Source organism: Protomyctophum bolini, assembly GCF_963924005.1.
Source record: "Protomyctophum bolini genome assembly, chromosome: 10".
NCBI classification, from domain to species: Eukaryota; Metazoa; Chordata; class Actinopteri; order Myctophiformes; family Myctophidae; genus Protomyctophum; species Protomyctophum bolini.
Window position 1 is genome coordinate 9,074,868 of NC_137871.1, and position 25,043 is coordinate 9,099,910.

Here is a 25,043-nt window from a genome sequence, read left to right on the forward strand (position 1 = left end):
GCCGCAGAAAATGTTCGGCAGAAAATGGCTAAAAAAGCATGTCCACCTGGCACTTTGATTGATTTGATCATTTGATTTGATTGAAGTATTTATTAACAGTTTGCAGAATTACAGACAGTACATTTCTAGCACAACTCAATACAAAAACTGTTAACTGTGGACGACACCATAAAGCATTACTTACACGTGTTTACAGTAGGGTCATCATCAGGCACTGCTTCAGAATCAGATCAAACTTTCTGCAGCCCAGATTCCCAGTGCCTGAAACGTGACGTGTCGGACCGCTCCTTCTTTTATATACTCCTTGGTTTACACAGCGTCATAGAACCACTTCCGCAATACGATTTCTGGGCAGAAGAAGAAGAGAGGCCACTCAAGCTGAAAGGTAGCAGGGCAAAAAGAAGGAGACACCTCTTTGTTCTACGGTTTGTCGTTTTAAAACTCAGACATGTTTACTTGAAATGAAGCGGTTGTGTGATTTATGCAGGGACTGTTGTCCTGTCCCCCACGCACTGTAACGTCAGCTAGACAGCAGCCAGCTAACGCTGTTGCTAAGCTATTTGCATGACAACAGCGAAAACTAATATTAGCCGTCATTAGCCAACACAGGCTAGCTTGTATTGTAGCAGACACTTGTTTATTTTCCAGCCCGATGGGTTTTGTGTTAGACCTACAGCTTATCCTCTATTGTTTTTACTTTAGCTTGCTGCATTTCCCAGGATGGTCTCTTACCTAAGATTCCCAATGTAGCTAACATGAACGTTGGCTCACATTTGCCAGATGTTGCCAGTTGGAAGCTAGGAGGCTTGCATGGCAACTGTATGGATGCTTCCTTAAATAGTACTAGGGAGGGAGGGAGGGAGGAAGGGACGCTGATGTTTCTTTTGTTGCCATCTAGCCCTGATGCAGGACCATCTGGTTGTGTAGGTATATATATATATATATATACTTTGCGAGAGACGATCTAGTCCTGCTGTATATGATGATCACAGGGCCCTGTATCAGGGCAGGCATCCACAGGAGAGACAGCAACCAAAATGGTTCTCAAACATTTTCATGTCAAGGACCACTTGGAAAAAGCTTTGTGCCAGGGAGAGAATATATTTGTTTTTGGATGAGATTTTGGTACAGAATTCTACCTGCTGTACATAATGGTGATAACGGTGTGAGTGGAGCGAGTGAAACCTATGCTATGACTAGTCATTCTTATAATGTTCTTTCATTGGTTTAACTTCTGTCAATAATAGTGACATTAAACTGTCCATTTTGCTGGACACTGCAGGGAAGCCCCTCAAGGACCCCTGGGGGTCCTCGGAGACCCCACCTTGAGAACCAAACAACTAAAGGGTCCTGTCTCTGAGATAGTTGCCATCCTGCATGACATGATATCGTCGCCACTAACCTGTCAATTGGTCCTTATCCTCTTTGCTGACTGGAACCTTTAGACATCACCATTCAATGAATTATGAACGAAGAGAGGAAGCGAGGTCGAAAAGAATCCAAGGGGGTACAGTAACTCTTTACACAGGCTGTCTGGTGCATGAAACGTAAAACCACTGTCATCATGACCAGTGACGGGACCATTACATCGCTGTGTATTTCTCAGTGACTGTTACAGTGGAGTTCCAGTGTTGTCAAGACTTGGCAGTTGGCAGTGATGAATTCACCTCATACATCATCAGTGCTTCTGTTAAACATGTGACTTTATGATGCATGATCACTGGCTTGACATTTGAGAAATTTCATTGCTTTCATGGCCTATCTTTCGTTCCTTTATAATGTGATCGTGTGCGTTCACGTCGCTTCCATGAATTTATTTTTTGCAGAAGTCCCCCAGTGTGATGGTGCCATTCAAATATGACTCTTTGCATTGTAAATAGCGAAGTGCGAGGAGTGATACTTCAGAGATATTATGTAACGCAGTATGCTCTTATGTTGAGTGCCTCTGCTGCTTCCACAGTTGTTTGTTTTCTGTTAAGGGCAAATGGCCATGTATATTCTTTTTCACAGTGTGTCCAGTAACCATTTCTAAACAGTTTGTGTTGTATCTTCTCAGTTCAGAGCAGCATGCCTTTTGAGTGACACAGTGGCGATGGAAGGGAAAGGCCCGTACCGCATATACGACCCAGGCGGGAGTGAGGCGAAGGCCAGAGAAGAGGCCGGCGGGGGCAGCTATCGACAGCTACTGGAGGAGAACAGCATCCTAAGGGAACGGATGAAGGGACTAAAGAGCTTAGGTAGGTGCCTAAAAACAGCATGGTTAAATCATTGCTGTGGACTGAGGGCAAGTGCCAGCTGTTCACTGACATTGACCGTTGTACACACACACACACTGCTGCAGCCATTTTGCGCTTACCTCACATTTGGGGAAGGTGGCGTTTCCGCTGTGGTGCTGGCTCAATGCACCACCGCTGTTTGCATATTATGGTCAAATAGTGTTGACAGCGTGTCCTGACATTGATTTGTATGTGTGCAAAATTGTGAAACGTATACATGGAGATTCAGAAGCTTCAGCTTTCTTTTGTAGTCAGTCCTACATTCTTGTCAGTACAGAAGTCGTCTTGTAGATTCACGGAGCTGCATTTAAAATGTTTCTGTGAACTTCGAGTGGACCCCACACAATTGCAATTTTTTTCCTTGGAACGGCATCATGCAACGGGGAAGGGATTAGGGATGCCATTGTCTTGTGCCACAAAAGGAGGAATGCCGTGACACCTGATTCCTGTTTACCGATATCGTGCCGCTGTGATGATGTCGCCGTGTCAGGGGAGCCTCCCTCCAAGTGAATGTTCTTAGAACGTCTCATGGCTCCTTTTCCTTTCATGAGTCACCCAAAAGATACCAAGTTACAACAAAGCTAAGTTCTCCTGAAGCTTGTTCTTCACCACATCCTATTTTGATTTTAACGACTGGTTAATCTGCTTACTCTTGTCTGGTCCCGGTGACGCACACCTACCTACACTCTCGGGTCGAAATTAATTATTAAAATAGGTTAAGTGATATGTCAACGTGTGCTCACTGATTATAATGTGTTGTGTTATAGGAGACCTGCTGGAGGAGTCCCAGACGGAGGCCTCGAGGCTTCGTCAGAGAGTAGAAGAGCTGGTGCGAGACAACGAGGCCCTCAAGTCGTCCAGCTTCGCTGCCAGCATGTGTATGGGCGTTCACACGGAGTCCCAGGGGACATGTCACACCTTCGCTGGTAAAGATAAACTTGCTTGGCAAGCAAAGCCACCGACACCCATGTTGCACATTGCAGCCATGTTGCTCCAATATAACTTTCTGCTCCATGGATATACGCAAGGTTAATATTAACTCTGGATCTTTCCAGGCCAGGGTAAGCATCGTGGAAATCCCAGTGCGGACCAGAAAGAAGAGCAGCCGTGCTCTGCGGGGAAGGCTCTCCAATCGGAAAAGCCCAATGTGAGTTATGTCTAAGAGGAGTACAAGAAGTGACACCGGGCGACTGTCGGTTGTATGTTCAGAGCTTTGTTTGTGTTCTTTTTTTTAATGAGTGAACAAACAGGTTTGTGAAGACTGTTTGTCTCTGCAGGTATTGGGAGGCTCAGTCTGTGGTAAACCAAAGCAAACGCTCCTCAGAGGCTCACCATGCTATGTTTTGAACTTGAGACACCGCTTGTCTTAACTCTGGAGTAGTTTTTGTGATTTTTTTTATTTCCCCAGGAATGTGACTCCTTTCTCCATGTTCTTTCATTAACTTATTCACAGGAAGCCTTAACAGAGTTTGAGGTTGTTAATATGGAAGAGAAGACATCGGATGCTCTTACTGTAAGTACCTGTCCTGGCTATATGTAACATAATATTGGACATAACTATCTCTGCTTTCTGATGGTCATCGATCCCACCCATGTGTCCCCTTGTTTTTGTGTGTGTGTCTCTTGTATGTAGTGTTAAGCCTACCTTTCTGTCATTTGATGTCTTGTATTGTTGTCCAAATATAGTATATCAAAAATAATAATATCCGGGATTATCCGCAGGCATGGTCAAATATCATGGTTCTCTGAATAGTCTTAGTGCTATTTTCCCCCTGCTTTTTCCATAGTATAACATTGTTATTTCCATTGGAATTTATAAATTGTAGTTCTGCAGCAGGTTTTATTAGAAGTCATAATTAGATTTAGATTTATCACAATGCTCTTGATTCTAGTGGGTAGAGCTAGGGCTAGGACAAGATCTAACATCAACATTGATATTCTGACTGATAGGATTTTCACATTTCAAATTTGTTGTGAAAGTAGGCCTAAAATACTTACTGTATGCCCTATGAAGTTAGTACGATCCGAAATCCCACACCATATCTAGGCCCATATCATAATATTGATATTATATTGATCTATTCACCCAGCTCTACTAAAATTAGAGTTGCTCCATGTATATATGAAAGCTAAATGGGTTTTTTTCCTCGTTTTTTTGTTTATGTTGAATGTTTTATTATTTACAATATCACCCATGTGCTAGGGCTGAAACCTTTCATGCTGGACGTTGTTCCGTATTATAAATAGTAATATTATATATATAATATATCACTATATATATATATATATATATATATATATATATATATATATATATATATATAAATGTGGTCCAAATAACATTATTATTTGACCATCATTGTATCTACTATATTTATTCGATAAAATAATCAACATATTAATCGGTTATGAAAATAGTTACAGCCCCTAAATATATAATATAATATGGAATCCATTCATCTATCCATCTTCGTCCACTCATCCGAGGGAATATCTTCCATCTAAATTCATCTTGTGCTCTGTGTAATTAGTTATGCTGTATCAGGAACGCATCCTCTGGGCGGTGACTCAATGCTGTTAGCTCCAGCCTGACTCAGCCAAGGGAAAGTCCAGAATTATTACTGACCAGAATCACTCCAATGATTCACACACAGCGTCCCAGTCAATGCCATAACAGGACACTGTTGTTGCGAGAATGTAGTTGTCTTGTCACATGGTTCACCAGACAGTCGCATGTCTTTTAAACTCCAGACACAATTCCAAGAATATACACAAACAAAACAAAATTAAACAATTGCATCCTTTTATTCCGGTCGATTGCCTGTGGTGTGGCTACATTTGTTTATGCATCTTTCTAACAGTGTGATGGGAAAATACTTTTGTAACTCAACACTGCGAAATCCCATTCATAATGCTAATCATCTCCTCGTCGAGACTGCTCAAACGATGAGTAATGGAGCTGTAATGTTGTACTTGACCCCGGTGACTCAGCAGCTGACTCTCTGTGACTGTGTCATCAACAGACGGGAGCAGCGGCCACGGTTACGGGAGCCGGAGTGATCCCGTTGCTCATCCCCCAGGAGAACATGGAGCTGGCCAGCCAGCTCCAGAGACTGGAGAGCTCCTTCAGCATCTTCGCGGAGGAGTCCAACCCCAACCAGCTCCTGGCCCACCTCGGCCGCATGGCCGTGGAGTTTCACCATCTGTCCTCCAAGGTCCAGAAGAACGAACAGAGGACGTCCCTGCTGCAGGTGACCGACCAGCCCAGCAGATCGATTTACCTTAAAGCCTGATTTATACTTGACACAATCCATGCCATTCTCGAGATATCTCGTGGAAAGCTATTAAGCCTAACTTGGGCCAAACACGAGAACGAGATACTCCCTGCCTGTGCCCTTGACCAAGGCACTGACCTTCACAGCTGGAGCTGGTCTCCAGGCACTGCTTAGTGGCTGCCTACTGCGCCCAATAGTTAGGATGTGTGAAATACAGTGGACCGATTACAGGCATGTACAAATGTGTCTGGCAAATAAATAAACAAACGTACATAGCACATAGGCCTTGGTGTTAGGGTAAGGCAGAAGATGAAAAATAAGTCATGACAGAATCCTGTCAACTTCTGCAGGAAAGACAGTGGTAGTATTTTATTTCATAGGATTAATGGAGGAATATGTCTGCCACCTAAATTGTGAGTCAAACATGAGTCTTCAGATCGGATGGGGTTGAGCTGGGCTCTGGCAGCCTTTCATGCATGCACAATGTGCGCCTGATGGTGACATCTCAACCTATAGCATTTGATAGAGGGATAATCAATCATTTATACACAAAATTAACATAGACGCTTTGCAGATTTTAAACTGCCCATGTACAAAACTGCAGCCACCTCAGGCTCCGGAAAGGCTTAGTTTGTAAGCTAACACAAAAAGCTGATATTCAAATGATATATTGTTACTACCATACTAATCTGAGTTCCCAGAAGTTTTATTTTTCGCCACTAGGCGGGCGAGAAAAACTTCTGGGAAAAAAGGAACGTATCCCTGTGAGGGAAGTATGTTGCGCTCAGAATCTGAGCGGACACTCCCCTTTCCGGTCTGAAGCACTGTGCATACCATGAAAATAGTCCGAAGGGAATCCAATTCCAAATTGAATTGTAGTAGGCCACCACCGCTCAAGGAGCAATTGTTTCCCTTCCGTCTTATTTAGATGTAGCGCCCACTCCATGTGGAACCCGCCCCTGTCTTTTGATTCGCATTTCATTTGAAACGCAACGCACTGGGCCACGCCCCTGCTGCACAGGATCTGAGGCCAATTTTCCTAGACTACTACCATACAAAATTAATATTGAGAGATGTGGACAAGACAAACTGAGGCCACAACTATGATAGAAAATGGACTGGTCTGGAGGCACTATTATTTTTCCACAAAGGTGATGTAAAATGGATAGTCTGCAACACTGGTAATACTCGGCTTCAAATCAACGTTTCGATCAGTAGGATCTTCTTCAGGAACTAACATTTTCCACAACTTGGGGAAAGTTGTATGGAGAGAAGTTGACATACTCAACATATTAAACACCTAACTGTCAAGAACTGTCTTGTTCTTGGTTCAGAAAGAAATGTGTTTATAGTATATAACACAAAAAAAACGCATGGATGCACCTGGGACGTATCCTCAGTGATGTATCCTGAGGTAAACCGGGTTTCGGGTCTACCAACATCATACCCCTCACTCAGGCGACCCAGTCGGGGTTGATCAAATCCCCACTTACGTCCCAGTAGCTACCCTCGATCAGTCCATCAGGGAATGAGCAAGGCCACACAATCCGTTGCTCCGGAACTACTCTGCCGGGACTGGGAGAACCAAATTCTGGTGCGTGGAAGGACTAGGCTCTGTGGGTTGGCTCCTGTCCGGGCCCCTCCTACGTCTCACCAGGTCCACTCCTGCTCTCACCAGGCCCAGGACCTGTGCGTTGCACCAGACTCCCAGCACCAGGCACTTCATTCAGGAGTGGTGGATTATAATGGCCCTCCTAAAAGGCCTCACCGAGGTTTGTTGGGCTTCCTCCTCACGGAGGACACAGGCTGGGGTGCTAACCCATACTGCTCACCCGGGTGCCGTCTACTACTCTAAATTACATAATGTACTTAACTTTATATTAGCTTAATTTTGAAAACGCTGTCTTTCAGTGTTTAAAATGTTATGAATATTCGGAGGAAGGAAGGCACTGCCACTGGAGCGACTCTGACAGTTTAAACCCTTATTTTATTATCAGGGTGCAAGTAAAAACTAAGTTGCTCCAGTGCCTTCCTTCCTCCTGCAACCTGTCCTGCCTCTGAGATGCACCGCGGTCGGAACTCCCTTCTGGTTATGAATATTAGCTTAGTTTTGAAAGTGCCACATTTCAGTCTTTGAATCGTTGAGCACATGAAATAAAGTCAAAAGAACTTAACCGATGACCAGGCTATTGATGTTTATCCTTTTTTTAGACGCTGTGTGAACAACTCAGACAGGAGAACAATGAGCTGCGCAAGAAAATGGAAGACGATCATCAGTTCAGGAATCGAGACTTGGAACAGCTGAGGTGACTTGGTATTGTTATTCGTATAACTCAACAAGGGACACATTTATCGGGCTAGTTTCTGTTTTACCTCGTAACGTACACAGTTGTCTTCATCAAAGACAAGTTTGAGCCTTACTTTTACTTTTGGTCTTCCCTGAGGACTTTGTCGTTTTTTTTGGGCCACAGAACCTTTTGTTGACTTTTTAGGTTTCTGTTCTGACTGTTTGTTTTCCAGGCAAGAGAACCATAAACTCAAGGAGCTGGTCACGGGACCGCCGGCGCCGGCCGATACGGCTCCTCCAGAAACCCGAGAGGAGCCGGTGAAAGACGACACCCCCAGCGTCAGATCCAAGATGGAGGTCGGCACGCCGCAGAAGGTAAACATTATCTCTGTCATGTTGATTCTTTAGTTTAACCCATTCTGACCTGAGGTCAGATTCTAAAAAATGTCTGTTTGAAAATGACAGTTTTCTGAAAAAGTTATGTTTCTATGTCAGTCGTTCTTCGATTTTTCAAAAATAGCAGACCTACAAGCTCGTAGCGCGTCACTCGGTGGTGCGCTATGAGCTTGTAGATCTGCTATTTTTAAATAGCTAAAGCATAACGTAATGTTAACACCAAAAGGGGTCCCCGCCTGAAATGGGTTAAAATGTAATTCCTTCACTTAAAAAAATATATTTTTCATTTTTCTGTGCATCGTTGTGGCTGAAGCCTCCCAATTTGATATTGGCAGTGATGTCAGCAGTGGCATTGTAGTGGTGTGGCTTCTTTTGGGGATTTAGGAATGTTTCATATCCCCCCCCCCCCCCCCCCCCTCCAGAGTGTGAAAGCTGCAGACAAAACCCAGACGAAAACTTGTGATCAGGAGGTGTATGAAAAAAAGATCAAGCTTTTGGAGAAGCAGAGAAAGGATGTGAGTGTCTTTTCCTACACCGTCTGTCCTCTTTTGCTACATAGGGAAAATCTGCGTGTAATTAGTTTCTTTTATGTACGTACACTCACTACGGCTGTCATTATTTTCATTGTCAATGACCTCTTGTGCTTTAGGTGCTGGAGGTGAACAAGCAGTGGGACATACAGTGGAATTCCATGAAGTCACAATTTGAACAAAAGGTAAATAAAATCCAGCCCATCAAGTTCACTTAACTAATAATTAACTGTAACTAACTACCTTAACTGTAATTATTTTTTATAATTATTATGAACCTCCCCGCCAAGTGTTGTAACTTTAGCCCTTACACTTTCAGAGAAACCTTCCCATTTATAAGTCAATGGGAAAATGTGCCTGCTTAAAATGGAAGTTTGGATTGCTCCGTTTCGTTAAAGGCGTAGTGAAATGAAAAAAAAGTTTTTCACACTTTTAGACCACATCCGTGGTCATAATATGAGCATACCTAACAATGGATGCCAAAATAATTGGTACATTTTCATGTTTGTGTATTTTTATATCAAAAGTCCATAAAATCATATTTTAATTACTTCCTGAAAACGAAAACGTACTGCGTGATGACGTGTCGAGGCCCACATCGATAAAATCCAATAAAAATGAAGCTCACCCGTTTAATTCCCCATATCGCCGCATCCGTCCATCACAGCTGCTACTGATTACAGACAGTGTATTACTCGGTTTCAACTTGATCATCACGCTAAAATATCTATCTGAGAACTTTTTAGGGTAGAAATAAGCCACATAACAGTAAACTGGTACAGCTGGCCGACCATCTGACTTGTAAACAAACACACTCCATGCGCTGCGTATAGCATAGCTACCGTCCCTAGCTACCGTCCCATCGCCTGAAGGGATGCAACACACGGTGTTTCAACTTGAAACAGTCTGAAACGTCAAAATAAAATGTCCACCATTTCCGTTTCACTACGCCTTTAATGTGCCCAATTCAAAGCTGGAAACATTTGTTGCAGTACTAGGAATTTATCTGTCTACTGTGAAAAAATAACGCAGTTCCGAGGTGGGGTCCTATGAAAGTCACGATAACAGCCTATGGCCCACGGCCTAACTGTTCTTAGATCAGGTACAACAAAAGTGTTTTCTTTTCAAAGGACCATTACACAGTCTGTACACGTTGCTGTTGTATTCACAGCTTCAATGAATTGTAACAAAAAACATAATTATAATGTAACATCAACCAGAAAATAATGCGACAGCAAAACGTGGTGTGTTGTATTTGACATATCTCAACCAATGTCAATCAGCTGGTTGAATATCAAATGCCATATAATATACTGAAATTAATGGAATCCAATGGCTTCCTTGTAAATCAGAACATATTACAACATGCTTTGGAAAATGGTCATCAGTAATGGCAGGATAGTAATGTTGGTCAAGGGCAAACATGCCGTGTGTGTGTGTGTGTGTGTGTGTGTGCGTGTGTGTGTGATGACACAACATGTTGTGTAATCACAAATCGTCTATAATGTCATGACCAAAATATTGACACCAAGTTAAAAGTAGTTAACTTAAGTGGTCAACTCGGTCTCGGTCTGACTCTTGTTGGAAGTCATTTACCTCCCCAGATTTTGGTTTACTCATTCTTTGCCTGAAACGTTCTTTAGTGATTAGCCTGCATAGCATAAAACACATAAAAACACTACCTCTCCTCCACAACTTGCCAGAGATGGTTGAAATAGACACTCATAAAGTTCATTTCAATGTTCATCTATGAAGACTATAGTGTCCTTTTACACTAAATACTTAAATTAGGTATCCTGTCAAAATAAATGTATTTCTCCCTAAAGCATTTGTGAACTCGAGTTCATGTATAGAGGAGAATGTCCTCTGTGCTGCAGTTAACTTGTGTCAAACTAGGTAAGCTGTAGGCTACCTATTCCATAAGTGTTTTCCATTGTACTATTATTTCAGCCCCCCCCCCCCCCCCCCCTGTAGGTGTACAGTGGCTATCTGACTCTTGTTTTTGAAGGGCTTGGTAGCTTAAATTGTCATGTTTGTAATTATAGTAATGTCAAACGCTTTACTAAGGAATTTGATGTTAGCCATTATGTTTCTGTTGCTGGTAACTTTGATGTGGCTGCCCTGTGACTGCTGTGAATTAATTTGTTGAAAGTGTGCCATATTAATTACCTGTCAGATTCTCGGTTCATATAAGAATCGAGTAAATTGCGCATTTAATATTGCACGGCACAACCTGCAGAAAACATGGGAAAGAAAATGCCATTGTTTAGTCTGAATCTGTGTTGGCAACTGTCTCTATAGCACTTAAAATTATCTACTTTTAAACTAAAACCGTAGATGCTATTTTAAATGTTTTCCATCATTGGAATAACACGGGACACCATTTCGCGACTTGTACAAGGCTTCTACGAATGAAATGTGTTCAAGTAACTCCAATCTCCATAACAGCCTCCATCTGTTATGTTTGTGTTAACTGGAGCAGTCGTGTGACACTTGTCCTGCAGTGGCGTTCTCTCTGAGCGCGCTCACCACAAGGCGATAGTTGCGTCTCACTTGAAAAATTCCCCTCACCTCTCCGGTACCCGCTGACTTCCTGCTGCGGTGCAGTCAAGAGGGCACGCGGAAACGCACGCATATACACGTGCACGCGCCGTTCTCACACGTTCAGACTGGCGCCCACGCACAACCTGGCAGCACACATTCACACGTTTTTTGACGGAGAGTTGGGACACCATGCAGCATTTGGTTTAACCCGCATACCACTCGATATATCCATTTACGTGATTATTTCTTTGCAGTCGAGGAGGGGTATGTTGCTGCAGCATATTTTATCATACTGCTCATCTCAGAATTCAGACTTGTTCAAAGCTATAAAGCATGAGCACAATTAGACTACCGGTATGTATGTACTAGCCAGACAAGTTTTCATTACGAAATAAGTGGGCAAAACCATACCTATATTAAATAGTTTATAGAGTCAATATATGATAACCCTTCCACAGGAGTAGCTTTTTCATATTTATCACACATTTTGTTATTTTCACCTATATACAGGATAAAAATAAATATTGATCACCATGAAACTTCCCTAGTTGATTACATGAAGACAATGATTTATTGTATTACAAGTTTTCTGAAAATTAATATTTAAATATGCAAATTAGGCATTTTGTAGGAAAATGTCCCAGATTTTGCCTAACTTTCCAGAATCAAACTGCATAAGCTAGAGTCAACATTCTTATTTCATTTTGTTAACATTTTAAAGTCAAATGATTTAAACGAGGGAATATTCAATGTCCATATAGTAGCCTATGCATCATCTAACGATAAATGCACCAAGTCTCTGTGTTTGTACATCTGTACGGTTGTAATCTACATAACTCGAGAACCGAATTTCAAATGGGTTCATAATAATTTTAAAAATTAATCGACTTGTATAACCGCCCACTTAATGTTTTGGCTTATAACTCTTGAACCATAGGTTAAATGTATTTTATTTATACAGATTTTGTCCAAATATCACAGAAATTGGTACACATGATCTTTGGACCTATCCGGTTAAAACACCACAGGCAGACTTTTGGCAGTCCGTATCGTTCGTCTGTAATTTGTCTGTAATCACCGTCACACCGAAGTGTTTGCCAGTCAGTAGGCGTTGTCACCACGCATCTAAATCATGGAAGCAGGCACGGCTGCAATTCATCTGAGCATTTTATCGGGTGCACGGCCTGGGAAGAACCTGATGAAACAAGAGAATACCAGCACTCACGGAACTGTCCTTAAAGGAACTATTGTTTCCATGGTTTTTTAATCTGAGCATTTCCCAGAGTATAACTTTTCAGTGTTCCTTGCAGATAATTTTTTTTTGCCTTGTCTGGTTAAATTTGGTAAAAAGGCTGAGTCACACCTGAAAAAAGACCATTGATATGAAATATTGAGACTGTACATGACCAAGACATCTCCCTTCAGGAAGGGTATGGGTATTTGTGACATGGTGTGCCGGAGCTAAAGGAAACCAATACTAAAGTACGGCTTTCCCGGTGGATTGTGGAGGCCATCCAACTGGCTTATGCCAGTACAGGGTTGCAGCCTCCTGAAGGCCTGAGGACACAGGATGCTGCCATACCCTGCGTAGAGCAGGGTATGGCAGCATCCTGGGCACTATTCAAGGGTGTTTCGATACAGGATGTGTCATGTGTGTACAGTTCCAAGTTGGTCATCTCTGTCAACGTTTTTTGCAAGATTCTATAACCTGGAAGTGGCGGAGCTGCAGGCTATGGCTCACGTAGTCCTGGGTGTCGCCTCTAGACGAGGCAGGTCACGTACATAGACTTTTAGGTTGGGGTAACTTATGTGAGTTGATCCTGGTACTATAGGGCATAGGGCATACCCCGGAGCATTTAGGTGGACCAGGACTGTCAGCTCAGTTAGCCCTTGGAGCATACTGTATAAGGTATATCAAGTTTTCACATGGCGAGTATACGTGCATTTATACCCTCGGGCAAGAGGGCACGTACTGTGTCATGGCGCAAAAGGCCCATTCCTAGTCGAAGGAAACTGTGTGCCTGTGGCACCCAGGGTTCCCTGGAAGGGCCTCTCCTGTGTTTATATGCTGGTAGAATCTAAAGCAGCAGCATCAAATATTTGCGAGAAAAACAAAATGGGCAGATTGTTTTACAGCCCAAATCGTCTTCCATTGGCCTTCATTGAGTTGAGTGATTGACAGCCGTCATGACAAGCCTCTGTTACAGGTCTCAGGGCTGCTGAGTACCTCATTGACAAAACTGAACCTGAATCCAGAATGTAACTGAGGGGAACCCTTATATTAGGACCCCAGAGAACCTGGGCTAGAACAAACGTTCCGTCCTCACTGCACGTTACACTTTGCTAGTGCAATTAATTCACAGTAAAAATGTAAACCTTCATGAAACTAAATAATTAAACAGACTCTTAGGTTAGGTTTAGGTGTGCTGCCCCGTGGGAGGTTAGGTTAGGGTGAGGGTTTGAGATGGTTAACATCGGTATTCGGTAGACAACTTGATTGCGTGTGCGTGTGTTTGTTTTGATTTGTGAGTTCTCTTGGCACAGTACCATGGGTGTGTACGCATAACAAAACCATGATGCTATCTATGCTAGCTATTCTATGCAACAATTGGTATGAAAAACATAATTGAAGCTGAGAAGGGCCATGCCAGTGTCGGCTATGGGGATTAATTTGGTTGACACGCACTGTAGGAGGAGAAGATGAGTTCAGAATCAGATATGTACCAGTGCCACTGTCTGCTATTTTGTTTAAAGCTGCATTACACCTCAAGCAGACTGAAATTACGAAACCTTTTAATTAATTGTCTGGTTTGGGTGTTATTTTGTGGATTTTGAGGAATAAAGTGCATGCTATTCTTGTGTGATCCTCAATACAGGATCCAGACTAGAAGTATTAGTATTGCCGCCACCACCAATAACCATGATAGTACAGCAGTTATCTGCACCCGGGGACATCACTATGCAACATGCAAAACAATTGATCAACAAATGTATAGCCTACAGTACTAATTGACTGAGTCTTGACGTGTCATAGTGTCCACTCTATTCCACTGCGCTACACATTTAAAAATTAGTAATTTATCAAAGCTTATTTTTGGGGAGAAAGCCGATCTACAAGCTCACAACACATTATTACGGCATGTTGTGACCTTGTAGATCAGAAATTGTCCTTTCTTCTTAGACTAATTCACAGAGGCTTGCCTGGGTGCGGCCATTACTGAGGTCTACCATTAAGTGCAGCAGCACTGATTAGCTACACCTGGCCTACGGAGCACCTGCTCCATGGATTACACCTCAGTAATGGCCGCGCCCAGGGCACCCCTCTGCGAATTCGTCTATAATGACATGTCAGGGTTAAAGTAGTTACAATAACTATATAGTTACCCAGCAAGACTGGGAAGTTATCCACTGTATACTGGCAGGTGGCCGTCCTGAGACAGGCATTATGTGTGGCATAATGCATGGTCCAAGTATATATTCCATGTTTGGGATTTCAATAAATGGGTCTTATACAGTAAGTACAGTTGCAGTCCGAGAAAGGGACACTTGGCTACAAAGGTGAATGGGTGTGCAGTATACTTCACATTAGGTTATTGCAGAAATGAGGAGACACGAAGTTCTACAAGCTAAACTAGTTTTGCGTTTGTGAACGTAGCTTAAATAGTTGTGGTGTCAATTAAGGTACTAGTGTGTACTCTATACGTTGTTGAGAAAACTATGCAGATGACAATGGAAACATACCTGAGATTCAAAACAGATACATGATGAGTGATTAATGAAGGCCATGTCAGGACGTAAAGGAATGCAGGTCGTCTGGATCAAGGGTTTCCATGAATTATGCTTGTTGAGTGTTATTATGATTTAGTTGTAATTTGACACTTTGAAACACTTTCTCTCAACTGACACACAAAATATAACTATTTACTTGTCCACTTCAGCCCTCCCCTACCCCAAATCACCACCAGCCCCCACTGGAGGGAACATGGGGTCTGTTTTGACATGAGGGAACTTGGGTACGGTCCCCGAGCGGGCCGAATTCTATAAAAAACATGTTACCCTTTTTTTATACACAAAGTCAAAATGAACTAATGGTTTACCTCATATGACACGAGTTTGAAGGACCAAATGATCAATTTATCAAGTAAGATGAGTTAGTTATGTGGAAATGTATGCAGAAAGGGGAGACCCAGAAGGCAGACGGAGGCTGTTGTATTGGTGAACATTCATTTTATAGAAAAAATATAAATAAAAATATATAGAGACCAATCCAAAAGAGGAATGAATGAATGACAAGGTCCAAGGAGGGGTGTGGCAGGGAGAGGGTTCAGGGAGTTCTGGGACATGACCGGGGTAATGCATAGCAAATTCACTCCTCTATTTCCGAGTCAGTCAAAGTCTGCCTCTGTGATAATCGCGTCCTCTTCTTGGTCAGTTATTGCATGTTTTGTAATTTGCACATTAAAGTGCATTTCAAGCCATTGGTCAAGCATGTGCATTCTGGGAGCTTGCGTTTGCGACAAGCAGCTGCAACACTATATATCAGGAGTTTGGAGATTCCCTGCATCCTGTTCGACAGTGAGCCGACCGTCGTCATCATTTCTGGCCCAGCCATGCTGAACTGGGCTGGTGTTGTTGTTGAAGACGCCCTCTCCAAATGCCAGCCTGGTAGTTGGCACACATGGCATGCATGAGAAGACAGTCCTTACATGGTGTCGTTATGCACAGAATAAAGCTGGTGGCGTAATGTTGTTGTGGACGCATATATCTATGAACGTATTGAATAAGTAAAATAACTATTCTAATCAATTACCCATACCTCCATTATCCCGAAGGGTGTGCTTATAGGTCTCTACACAATAATGGCTCAAAAGTTGATCATATATTTGTTGTAACTGTGTGGGTTAATATAAGGGTCCACACATTCAATGCATGATAAAGACCACAAAGATATGTCTCTGCAATGGTTATCATGCCAAACTGAAGTAGAGATGCACAGCAAGTAAAAAAAGAAAGAAATTTGCCACACATTTGATTCTATAGCTCGATTTTAGGGCCCTAGCTGGCTCATGTTTGTAGAGTTACAAAACGTACAAACACATGTTACCACTCATATTAAAGCTTAGAATGGTGAGCAGTCTTCTATAGCCATTAGGAACATGTTGGTTTTCAGCACACACTTCGAAAATGGGCATATTTATAAGCCTTACTTTAAATTTCTTTTGTGCGCAAAATACTGCATTAAAAAGCCATTTAAGCATATATAAGTTTTGTGGAAATAAAATAACCATTCCAATCAATTCTCCATATTTGAAGTATGCAGAAAAGTGGTTTCATTGGTCTCTGCACAAAGTAAGGTTCAAAAGTTGATCACAATTTGCGTGTGACAATACAGGGGTGCATGTATTCAATGCATGATAACTACCACTAAGCTACTAGTCTGCAATCGTTATCATACACAAATGTGAAGTAGAGATGTACAGCTACTCAGCTAGTCAAAAATTCAAACAAGAATTTGCCCACCCATTTCGTAAATAACACGCAAATTAGGGGGGGGATCTGGCTCATGGTGATATGTAAAAAATTACCTTAATCAGTGTCTGGGCCATGGCTCAGTGGTCCAGGCATCTTGGCTGGTAATCCAGTCTGGCAGTGTGCTGTGGGTTCGACTCCCGATCCCGACGGCCTTTACTGCATGTCTTCCCCCCCCCATCTCTCTCCCCATTTCCTGTCAGCCTACCGTCTGTCCCTTCATAAAATATATAAAATAAAAGCGAAAGCAAAATAAATAAATAATAATAATCAGAGTGCTTGTGTCTCTTCATGCTTGTGAGAATTGTTTACTGTCGTCACTGTTGGACATAGCGAGTGCCCTCAAGTAAACAACCTATATACCCCCCCTCCCCCCCAGATCACTGACCTAAGACAGCGCCTGGCGGAGTCCCAGAAGGCTGTGACGGAGTTGGAGGCAGAGCGTGAACAGCGGCAGCGAGACTACGACAAGAAACTGTTGTTGGCCAAGTCCAAGATCGAAAATGTACAGGTGAGAATACACGGGTTGTCTGAAATGTCTTACTGCAAAGTGACACTCAATTGAAATAATGTATCACAAATGAGAGATACAAATTAAACACAATTGTGTGTGTGTGTGTGTGTGTGTGTGTGTGTGTGTGTCGCGTGCGTGCGTGCGTGCGTTCTCAGGGGGAGAAAGAGTGTCTGAACTCTGAAACGGCTGAGCTAAAACAGAAAGTTCGCTACTTGCAGGACCAGCTGCTCCCCCTCAGCAAGCAGAGAGAATACCAGGAGAAGGAAATCCAACGTCTCAACAGGGTGAGGGTGCTTGTGTGTTTTGCGCAAATGCTTATACGTGTGTGTGTGTGTGTGCGCGTGTAATACCGTGTATGCATTTTTGTGCATGCATGATTACGAGTGCATTTTTGTATTCCTGCTGCTCGTGCAAATGAGAGAGACGACAAGAGAAGGACGGAATGAAATGGAGACGACTGGTATAAACGTGTCCTCTTGTTTCCCTCTCTCCTCCGCCAGGCTTTAGAGGAGGCCTTGAACCTACACGCCCCCTCCTCCTCTTCCCAGCAGCCACCTGGACAGGGGGACGCAGCCAGCAACCTAAGAAAGCAGGAACTGCTCACCCAAATAGCTGTGCTAAAAGAACAGGTTGGGCATTAAAACATATCTATGCACACGCGTACACACACACACACACACACACACACACACACACACACACACACACACACACACACACACACTAGAGCCAGCCAATGTTTTACTTTTTTGATGACATCAGTACATCAGTATTGGCAATTATGTCAGCACCATCTAGAAAGGGTTTAGCCCTATGCGGTCCTTTAAGAAGCAAGACCGACAAAATTGATGCACTTCCGGGAACACAGAAGCATTTCAGGGGTGCACACTAAGTAGATACATGGTCAGTGATCACAACAGCCGCCGGTCGCCAATTTTCTTTCATTGAGCTCCAAAAACATCGATATTCTGTATGATCAACTCAATCTGAGCTCAATTCCAACGCAAAGAGTGTTTTCGATCAGCGCTAGGCCGGGACCTGGATTGAATATAACCGATGACGTCTCACATACGCTGAAAAAAACCAAAAACAGTATTAAAATCTTATCTCGTCCAATCTCGTCCTTGGTGATCTGTGATAATTAATTAAAGTCGTACAATCCTGTCCTTGGCAGAAAAGGAGCTAGCTGTGTGTGTATTCTATACTATACTATTCTATTTGTTGTCACAACATGTAAAAACATGGTGGCCACAAGTGGTGGCCTAGGACTCTCCAAACTCTGGCATTGCTTAGCCTCACAGACAGACACACACACACACACACACACCAGTGTTAATTTTGTTGACTAAGACTGAAAGACTAAGGTGTTTCAGAAGACTTAGGCCTCACTCACACCTAAGACACACGCAAGACACACTTGTGTCCTGTGTCTTCTGTGTGTTTTGGCCGCCTCAATGCATTTCCAATGGGAGTCACATAGTTTGTGGACACCACCTTGTTGCATGGCTGTCTTCTGCCCTCCCCCGCCATGACACACAGAACACTGTGTCATGCGTGTGTCTTAGGACTAAGACTAAATGGGGTCTTATTCAAAAGCCTAAGACTAAATCAAAACATTCACACACACACACACACACACACACGCACGCCGACTTCACTTCTTACAGTCCCTGTGCTGCTCTTCAGGTGAAGATCTTTGAGGAAGACTTCAGAAAAGAGAGGAGCGACAGGGAACGTATGAACGAGGAGAAGGAGGACTTGAGACGGCAAGTGGAGAGGCTGCAGGGTCAGATGACAAATCTGACCAATCAGGTATCTGTACTAGTAATTAGGCATTATCATATCATATCATATTTTTAAATGATGTAAGCATTAATGGGTCTTATTTTTCATACTTTTCAGCTTCACCAGGCACAGAACGAGTGTCAGAGGGAGCGCACGGAGAGATGTAAGCTGGAGAGACTGCAGATGCAGCATCACAAACAGGTACAAATGAGTCAGTCTCCCAAGGTTTCTGAAACATTCCTCTCAGGGAATAGCGTTTCATTGAAAGCTTGTGTCTTTTTGAGACCCGAATTCAAACACCCAGTGCAGCAGTACCCCCTTGTGGCGGAAAGCTGTCAAGACACACACAGACTGTACCACCGTGCACACTAGACTAAAGATCACTCGATACTCCATGACACACAAGCCTCGCTCCCCTCGTGGTCGTGTGTCGTCAGTGCCGGGGACAGGGACAGAAAACTGGAACGTTTACATCATTCCCTTTTGTGGGAGGCGGTGCAAGGCAGGCAGGGGGGGGGGGTCTTAAAGTCCGTGACTGAGGCAGCGTAGCGGCTGCGTTCTTCTGACGGGGGTCACGTGTGTACTTGTGATCCCTCGTAGGGGCAGCAGCAGGAAAGACGTACCTCAGACCCCACGTCAGGCTCAGTGAACGGCCCGCTGAGCCCTCCATACTGTGGTCCGTTTGTGCAGGTGGGACCGCAGGGCCTGGAGGGCTGGCCTATACACTTCCCCCCTCGGATGCCCGCCAACGCAGCCGCCGCAGCCGCAGCAGCAGCCGCAGCCGCCGCAGCACCGCCTCCCGGACGAGACTTCCAGCCTGTTGCCCCGGTAAGAAAACCCCACCAAAAGGGCTGGCCGTGTGAGGGGAAACAGAAAAACCGGTCCTCTACCCCCTTCAGGGTCGCAAAGGGACATTGGTTGACGTTTATGTAACGGGTCGTGGGCGCCGTGCGTCATCGTACCAAAAACCTAACTCACGGAAGACCGTTGACTGTAGGCAGGCTACCCGCTGCTATATAATTATTATATCGCGACATAATGATGTTGACCTAAATAGCGTTCTATCAACAATAATAGTATGATTCAAAAAAGGTTAGGCTCATGTCTTCTTCAGAAATGACTTTGGACATGTGGAAAACTTTAGTTCAACACGATATATATTGATATTAATCCCGACGATATGAATAGATTCGAATCGATTCATTGAAATAAATAAAAAATCCATTTTCAATTTTTTGAGCTTTAGTCATATTCCATCATATTCAAGTGCTTTTGGAGAGAAATGATAGTCACTTTCAGTAGTAGAGCACTGTAGAGGGGAGCTGTGTGTGTCTGTGACTGTGCCCAGGTGATGGTCGTTGATGCTCATCAAGGAAGGCAATTATGTTTCTGCACTGTCAAAAGTAATGCTACTTCTTTTGCAATGTAGTTAAATAAAAAAGCTCAGGGGGGAAGATAAATTATATAAAATTAAAAAAACGCTAATTTTTCTCTAAAATATATATATATTCTTTAATATCGTGAAAAATCGTATCGTGAACCTCATATCGTGATACGAATCGTATCGTGAGTTGAGTGAATCGTTACATGCCTAGTAGCATCATCTTCTGATACTTTACTGTTTTGACATGAAATAATAATCCTACTGTATGTAGCGTTTTGTTTCATTAGCATGAGCGACGGCCAAAATAGCCTACAGCTTGTTGTTGCTGCTGCTGCTCGCTGAGCACACATGAACGGTAAAGATAACAAGGCTACGCATCACAGAAGTAACACAGACTCGAAGCCGCTTATGAGTCACAGTCACTGACTCGTCTGCTGACGTATCCTCGGTATTGTCAACCTTTCACCGCTGTTTGGAAAATCCTGGTGACGGTTGGGGAAAACTTGGGATTCCCTACTCGCGTACCAGTGGCACATGTCCGGACCGGAGGCTGGGAACCTCTGTTGTGGAGTACTAGATGTGCTGAGGGAGGTTCTGATACTTCTCCATTGCATAGCCATAGAATCAGCGTGGCTCTACTCTACGGTCAACAGCTTACTCGCTTTTCCTTCTTTCTTTTTTTTATAATATTTGTTTTATTTGGAAAAAGCATTACAGTATAGACAGCATTTCTATGTATACATAGGACACAAGTGCAATTCCCAGGATTAATTTTTTCACCCCCTCCCAAGTGGCTCCATCTCCAATGTCTCTGTATAATCCTCTCTTTCTTCAGATGGGCTACATATGACATCAAGTCCACACTTAACAGGGGCAACAGGGCAATATTGCTTCAGATTGTACATTTCAGAAGGAGAAAAATAAGAAAGAGTGGGCAGAAAAAGAAAGACAAAAGACAAACAAACAAAAAACGACCAAATAAATGAAAGTATTTACATTATTGCTGACGGTTCTCCTTCTTAAACAGTTAGTTTGTTAATGCCCTTGTCGAGTCTGAGAGCACGACATCACAAAAGAGTCAGAGAATGTAATAAATGCAAGAAAATGTGTGATTCATTGCTAATGAAAACAGTCTGCAAATCTAATAACGAATTCCTGTCTCACAAACAAAATGTAGACGTCCTCACAAAGAACAAAGAGAAGATACAAAATAAATTTCCCGGGGCAGGTCAAGCTGGAAAAGTGGCATTGGGTGATGATGTTGTTCTCTTGTTCAGGGTTTTCCGTGGCAGTCGTCCTTCCCGCAGCCTAGAGGGGCCAGAGGCACAGGGGAGGGCTCCAGACCCCCACCAGAGAATGCAGGTATACGACAAGCACCGGCTGAATAAAACATACATGCAATACAACATATAACCAGAGATCTTTGAGCGGTGCCTCCGCTCCAGTACACAGCTATGTGTGTCCCTGGCTGTGTCTGTCCGAGCATGGACAGTTGAAACACCTCAGCAATACCCCTGGATTGGCACTATTGCGCAGTGTCACACACACACACACACACACACACACACACGCACGCACACACCCATGCTTTTTTGTTCTCGCTTAATGTAAATCGCTCTGGATTAAGAGCGTCTGCTAAATGCCTAAATTGTAAATTGTTTATTCCCACTACTGTAATTTCAGATCAGTCCACAGCTACAGGATTTGGCAAAAGGGAGAGACAGAACATCGACCCTGGAAAGCACTAGAGGAAGCGTGGCCGCTTCCAAAGGGAGCGCGGGTAGTAGCATGAACCAGTTTGTTTGAGTTGAAAAAAAAAAACAGGTGTGATTTTGAACTATAATTTTTCCTACTGAAACTGTAGATATCCTATTGTAATGTTGTTTATACACTTGCGTTTTATAAACCTATTTGTGAAACACTGTTTCGCTATTCTGAATATATATATACATGAAATATTATTTAGATTTTTTTAATCTATTTTTCTTTTCTTTTGTTTCTTTTTTCGAGACTCAATCTGCTTCATATGATTCTATGCAGGAAACTGAAGTCATTTGTTCAATAGGTTGGCAATGATCAAAATTGATTAGGTTTTTGTTTTCTTCTCAGACAATAATACCTATGTGATTGTTTCTCTGCAAATGTGTAACAACTTTACACTTAGTTTGTTACTTGTAGAGTTAACGGAAGCCATTCCCCAATATGACAAAGACCACATATATTCATTCCTACAATGAATGATTATATATAGGTACATTGACTCATAGGAATTGTAATGTGAATGTTAACTCATTTATGATAATTTCCTCAGTATCATTGATGTTATAGAACTGTCCCATTATGTGTAACTGTTCCAAAGTGATTGTTCAAATACTAAAATTTTGGGAAATGAATTTTGATGGCACCACAGCCAAAACAAAAAAAGGAAAAAAAGGAAGGAAAAAAAATTCTAAAAAACATGATTGTGATTATTGATAATTTATTTATAATCTACTGTTTTGATAGTTGCATTGACTAAGTGTAAATCATTGTCTTTAGTAATGCTGTTCTTTCTATGTTGTTAGTGTATTCCCAATATATTGTAGCTATTGAGATTGTATGTTTGTATCAGACACACAAAACAAAACGTACAGTACATACACATACAACCAAGTTTTGGTTTTTAGTATCATTCATATATCAGCATCCGATGGACCTAATCTCATTGATTGCGACACTTTTGCTTTACCATCATTTATTTGATTTGATCTCTCATTCCAATTTGAACACCCGTCTTGCAGTATTCCTACTTAATAATGAATAGTTGCCCTCGGCTTAGTCTCAACATTATCTAGCAGATTGAGATCAGTGTTGAGCTACTTAAGGCCCTATTTTATACTTTTGAATATTTCAAATATAGCCAATTTACAAGCTTACAATGTGGCAAAAGAAAAACAAATGTGAAACATTTAGCTTATAATGACCAAAATAGTGATGACAGGTTGAAAGTGGTTGCCATCCCTATATTCTTTGCTCAAAGCACGTTCCGATATGACGCGTTATGAGCTTGTAGATCGGCTGTGTTCACCTGCACGACACCATCGTACGATGAAGTAAGTTAGTAAGTACTGTAGGTCGGCGTGGCTTAGCAGCCCAACGAGCGTGGCTATCCCCTTTTTAATATGCTACAGAGAGATGGAATGCTGAGGTGGAGCATTACGCCTACCGGTAGCTGCCAATACCGCATGAATTAGAAACCTGTGCTACTCGTATGCTGAATTCCCAGTGCCCGGGGTCTATAACCCAGAACCTGGGCTGATAGGCGAGTGCTCTACCGACTGAGCTAACCTGTACACAAATGTGCATATTATGTTCTCTCCCCCTGGCCCTCACACAATGAGAAGCGATCTACTTCGCTATATATAAATCCCAGATAATATAATTGCCCTAAGGTTGAAAGTGTTCGCCGTCCCCTATTTTCCTTCCTGTAGATCAACACCATTGTGTGACTAAGTATAAAATAGGGCTTAAGTGGAATTAACTGCAGCATTTAGACCTTGGACCCCAGCAGTCATCGCAGACTGTCTGTAAAAAAGGCTGGGTTGCAACAATGTACTGTATTGTAGACTGTATAACATTCCAGCTTTTATCCTGTGGGTCTTTATCTGTAACATTAATAGCCTGTTTGAGGATGCTTGTCACCAGTATCCAGAGTGTCACAACAACAGCGCTGCCTCCCCTCAGAGATAAAAAAACAAATAACTCTGCCAGGACGTCTGGCTTCGCTTACTAAACACCTCTATGACCAGCAACCCACACCTTGCCGACTGACCTGTGAACTGCTGTAATGCATCGTTAATAAAAGACCCACGCACGCACCCTCACACAAGCTTCACCCCCTCTAGATAATGGCTGTGACTAATGTGACGGTAAACTCGCCATGTATCTCCTTTTTTTAAATCAAACCCAATGTTTAGCTGAATATCCATCGAGTTTTCCCTAATGTGTGTATTTCAGACTTTTGAGATGGAGGGGCCTCCAGATGTATGTAGATTAAATTAGAACAAGCCTCCATATGAACCAACATGTTATCCACGGGGAACATATTCCTGTTTTGGTGAGAGCTGAAATGAGACATTAGCTGAATTGCACTTTGAAAGGTATGCTGTAATTACTGGCAGTTGTATTTTCTTGGTTTGTAGCCTAGTTTTTTTTGTTTTGTTTTTTTCTATCTTTTTATTTTATTTTATTTTTTTGCTGTAGGAAAAGCACATTAAAGTGAGAATTTTTGTATTTGACTGGCTTAATAAATATATACTAAATGTCTCTTCACTTCATGGTCTGGTTTTTCACGGCTTTCTGAAAACTCACCTCTTGAGACTACCCTCACCCTCTAACACCCCTTTCCTTGTTTTACTTTGTACCTATTTTAGGATAGATACATATGTTATTGAGATAGACATATGGACAGTTTGCTTTACCACAGATGTTAAGTATTTTGTTGTGCATGTTGTTTAGAGATGCTAGGTTTGATGTTTAACTGG

At 42.6% G+C, this 25,043-nt stretch overlaps 1 protein-coding gene across 3 annotated transcripts; it reads left to right on the top strand.

The window, feature by feature from the left end:
- Nucleotides 1–342: 342 nt before the first annotated feature.
- Nucleotides 343–24,825, top strand: tnip1 (TNFAIP3 interacting protein 1). Of its 3 annotated transcripts, none has more exons than XM_080774799.1 (18): nt 343–425; nt 2,057–2,237; nt 3,044–3,202; nt 3,332–3,423; nt 3,730–3,789; nt 5,300–5,527; nt 7,763–7,857; nt 8,072–8,213; nt 8,657–8,749; nt 8,884–8,949; nt 17,217–17,348; nt 17,507–17,635; nt 17,852–17,980; nt 19,038–19,163; nt 19,254–19,337; nt 19,737–19,964; nt 21,798–21,882; nt 22,204–24,825. In XM_080774799.1, exons 2-18 carry the CDS (start codon nt 2,093–2,095, stop codon nt 22,266–22,268), a joined length of 2,058 nt encoding a protein of 685 aa, XP_080630925.1. In that variant the 5' UTR covers nt 343–425; nt 2,057–2,092; the 3' UTR covers nt 22,269–24,825. The 3 variants fall into 3 exon arrangements, with proteins under 3 accessions (XP_080630925.1, XP_080630926.1, XP_080630927.1); XM_080774800.1 differs by having other exon boundaries at nt 19,827–19,964; XM_080774801.1 differs by lacking the exon at nt 19,737–19,964.
- Nucleotides 24,826–25,043: the final 218 nt, after the last annotated feature.

Excerpts from the sequence above, each read along its gene's own strand:
- tnip1 (XM_080774799.1), top strand. The coding sequence starts at position 2,093 with ATGGAAGGGAAAGGCCCGTACCGCATATACGACCCAGGCGGGAGTGAG. Across the intron at positions 17,981-19,037 it reads TAGCTGTGCTAAAAGAACAG|GTGAAGATCTTTGAGGAAGA; the intron begins GTTGGGCATTAA and ends GCTGCTCTTCAG. Across the intron at positions 19,965-21,797 it reads ACTTCCAGCCTGTTGCCCCG|GGTTTTCCGTGGCAGTCGTC; the intron begins GTAAGAAAACCC and ends TCTCTTGTTCAG.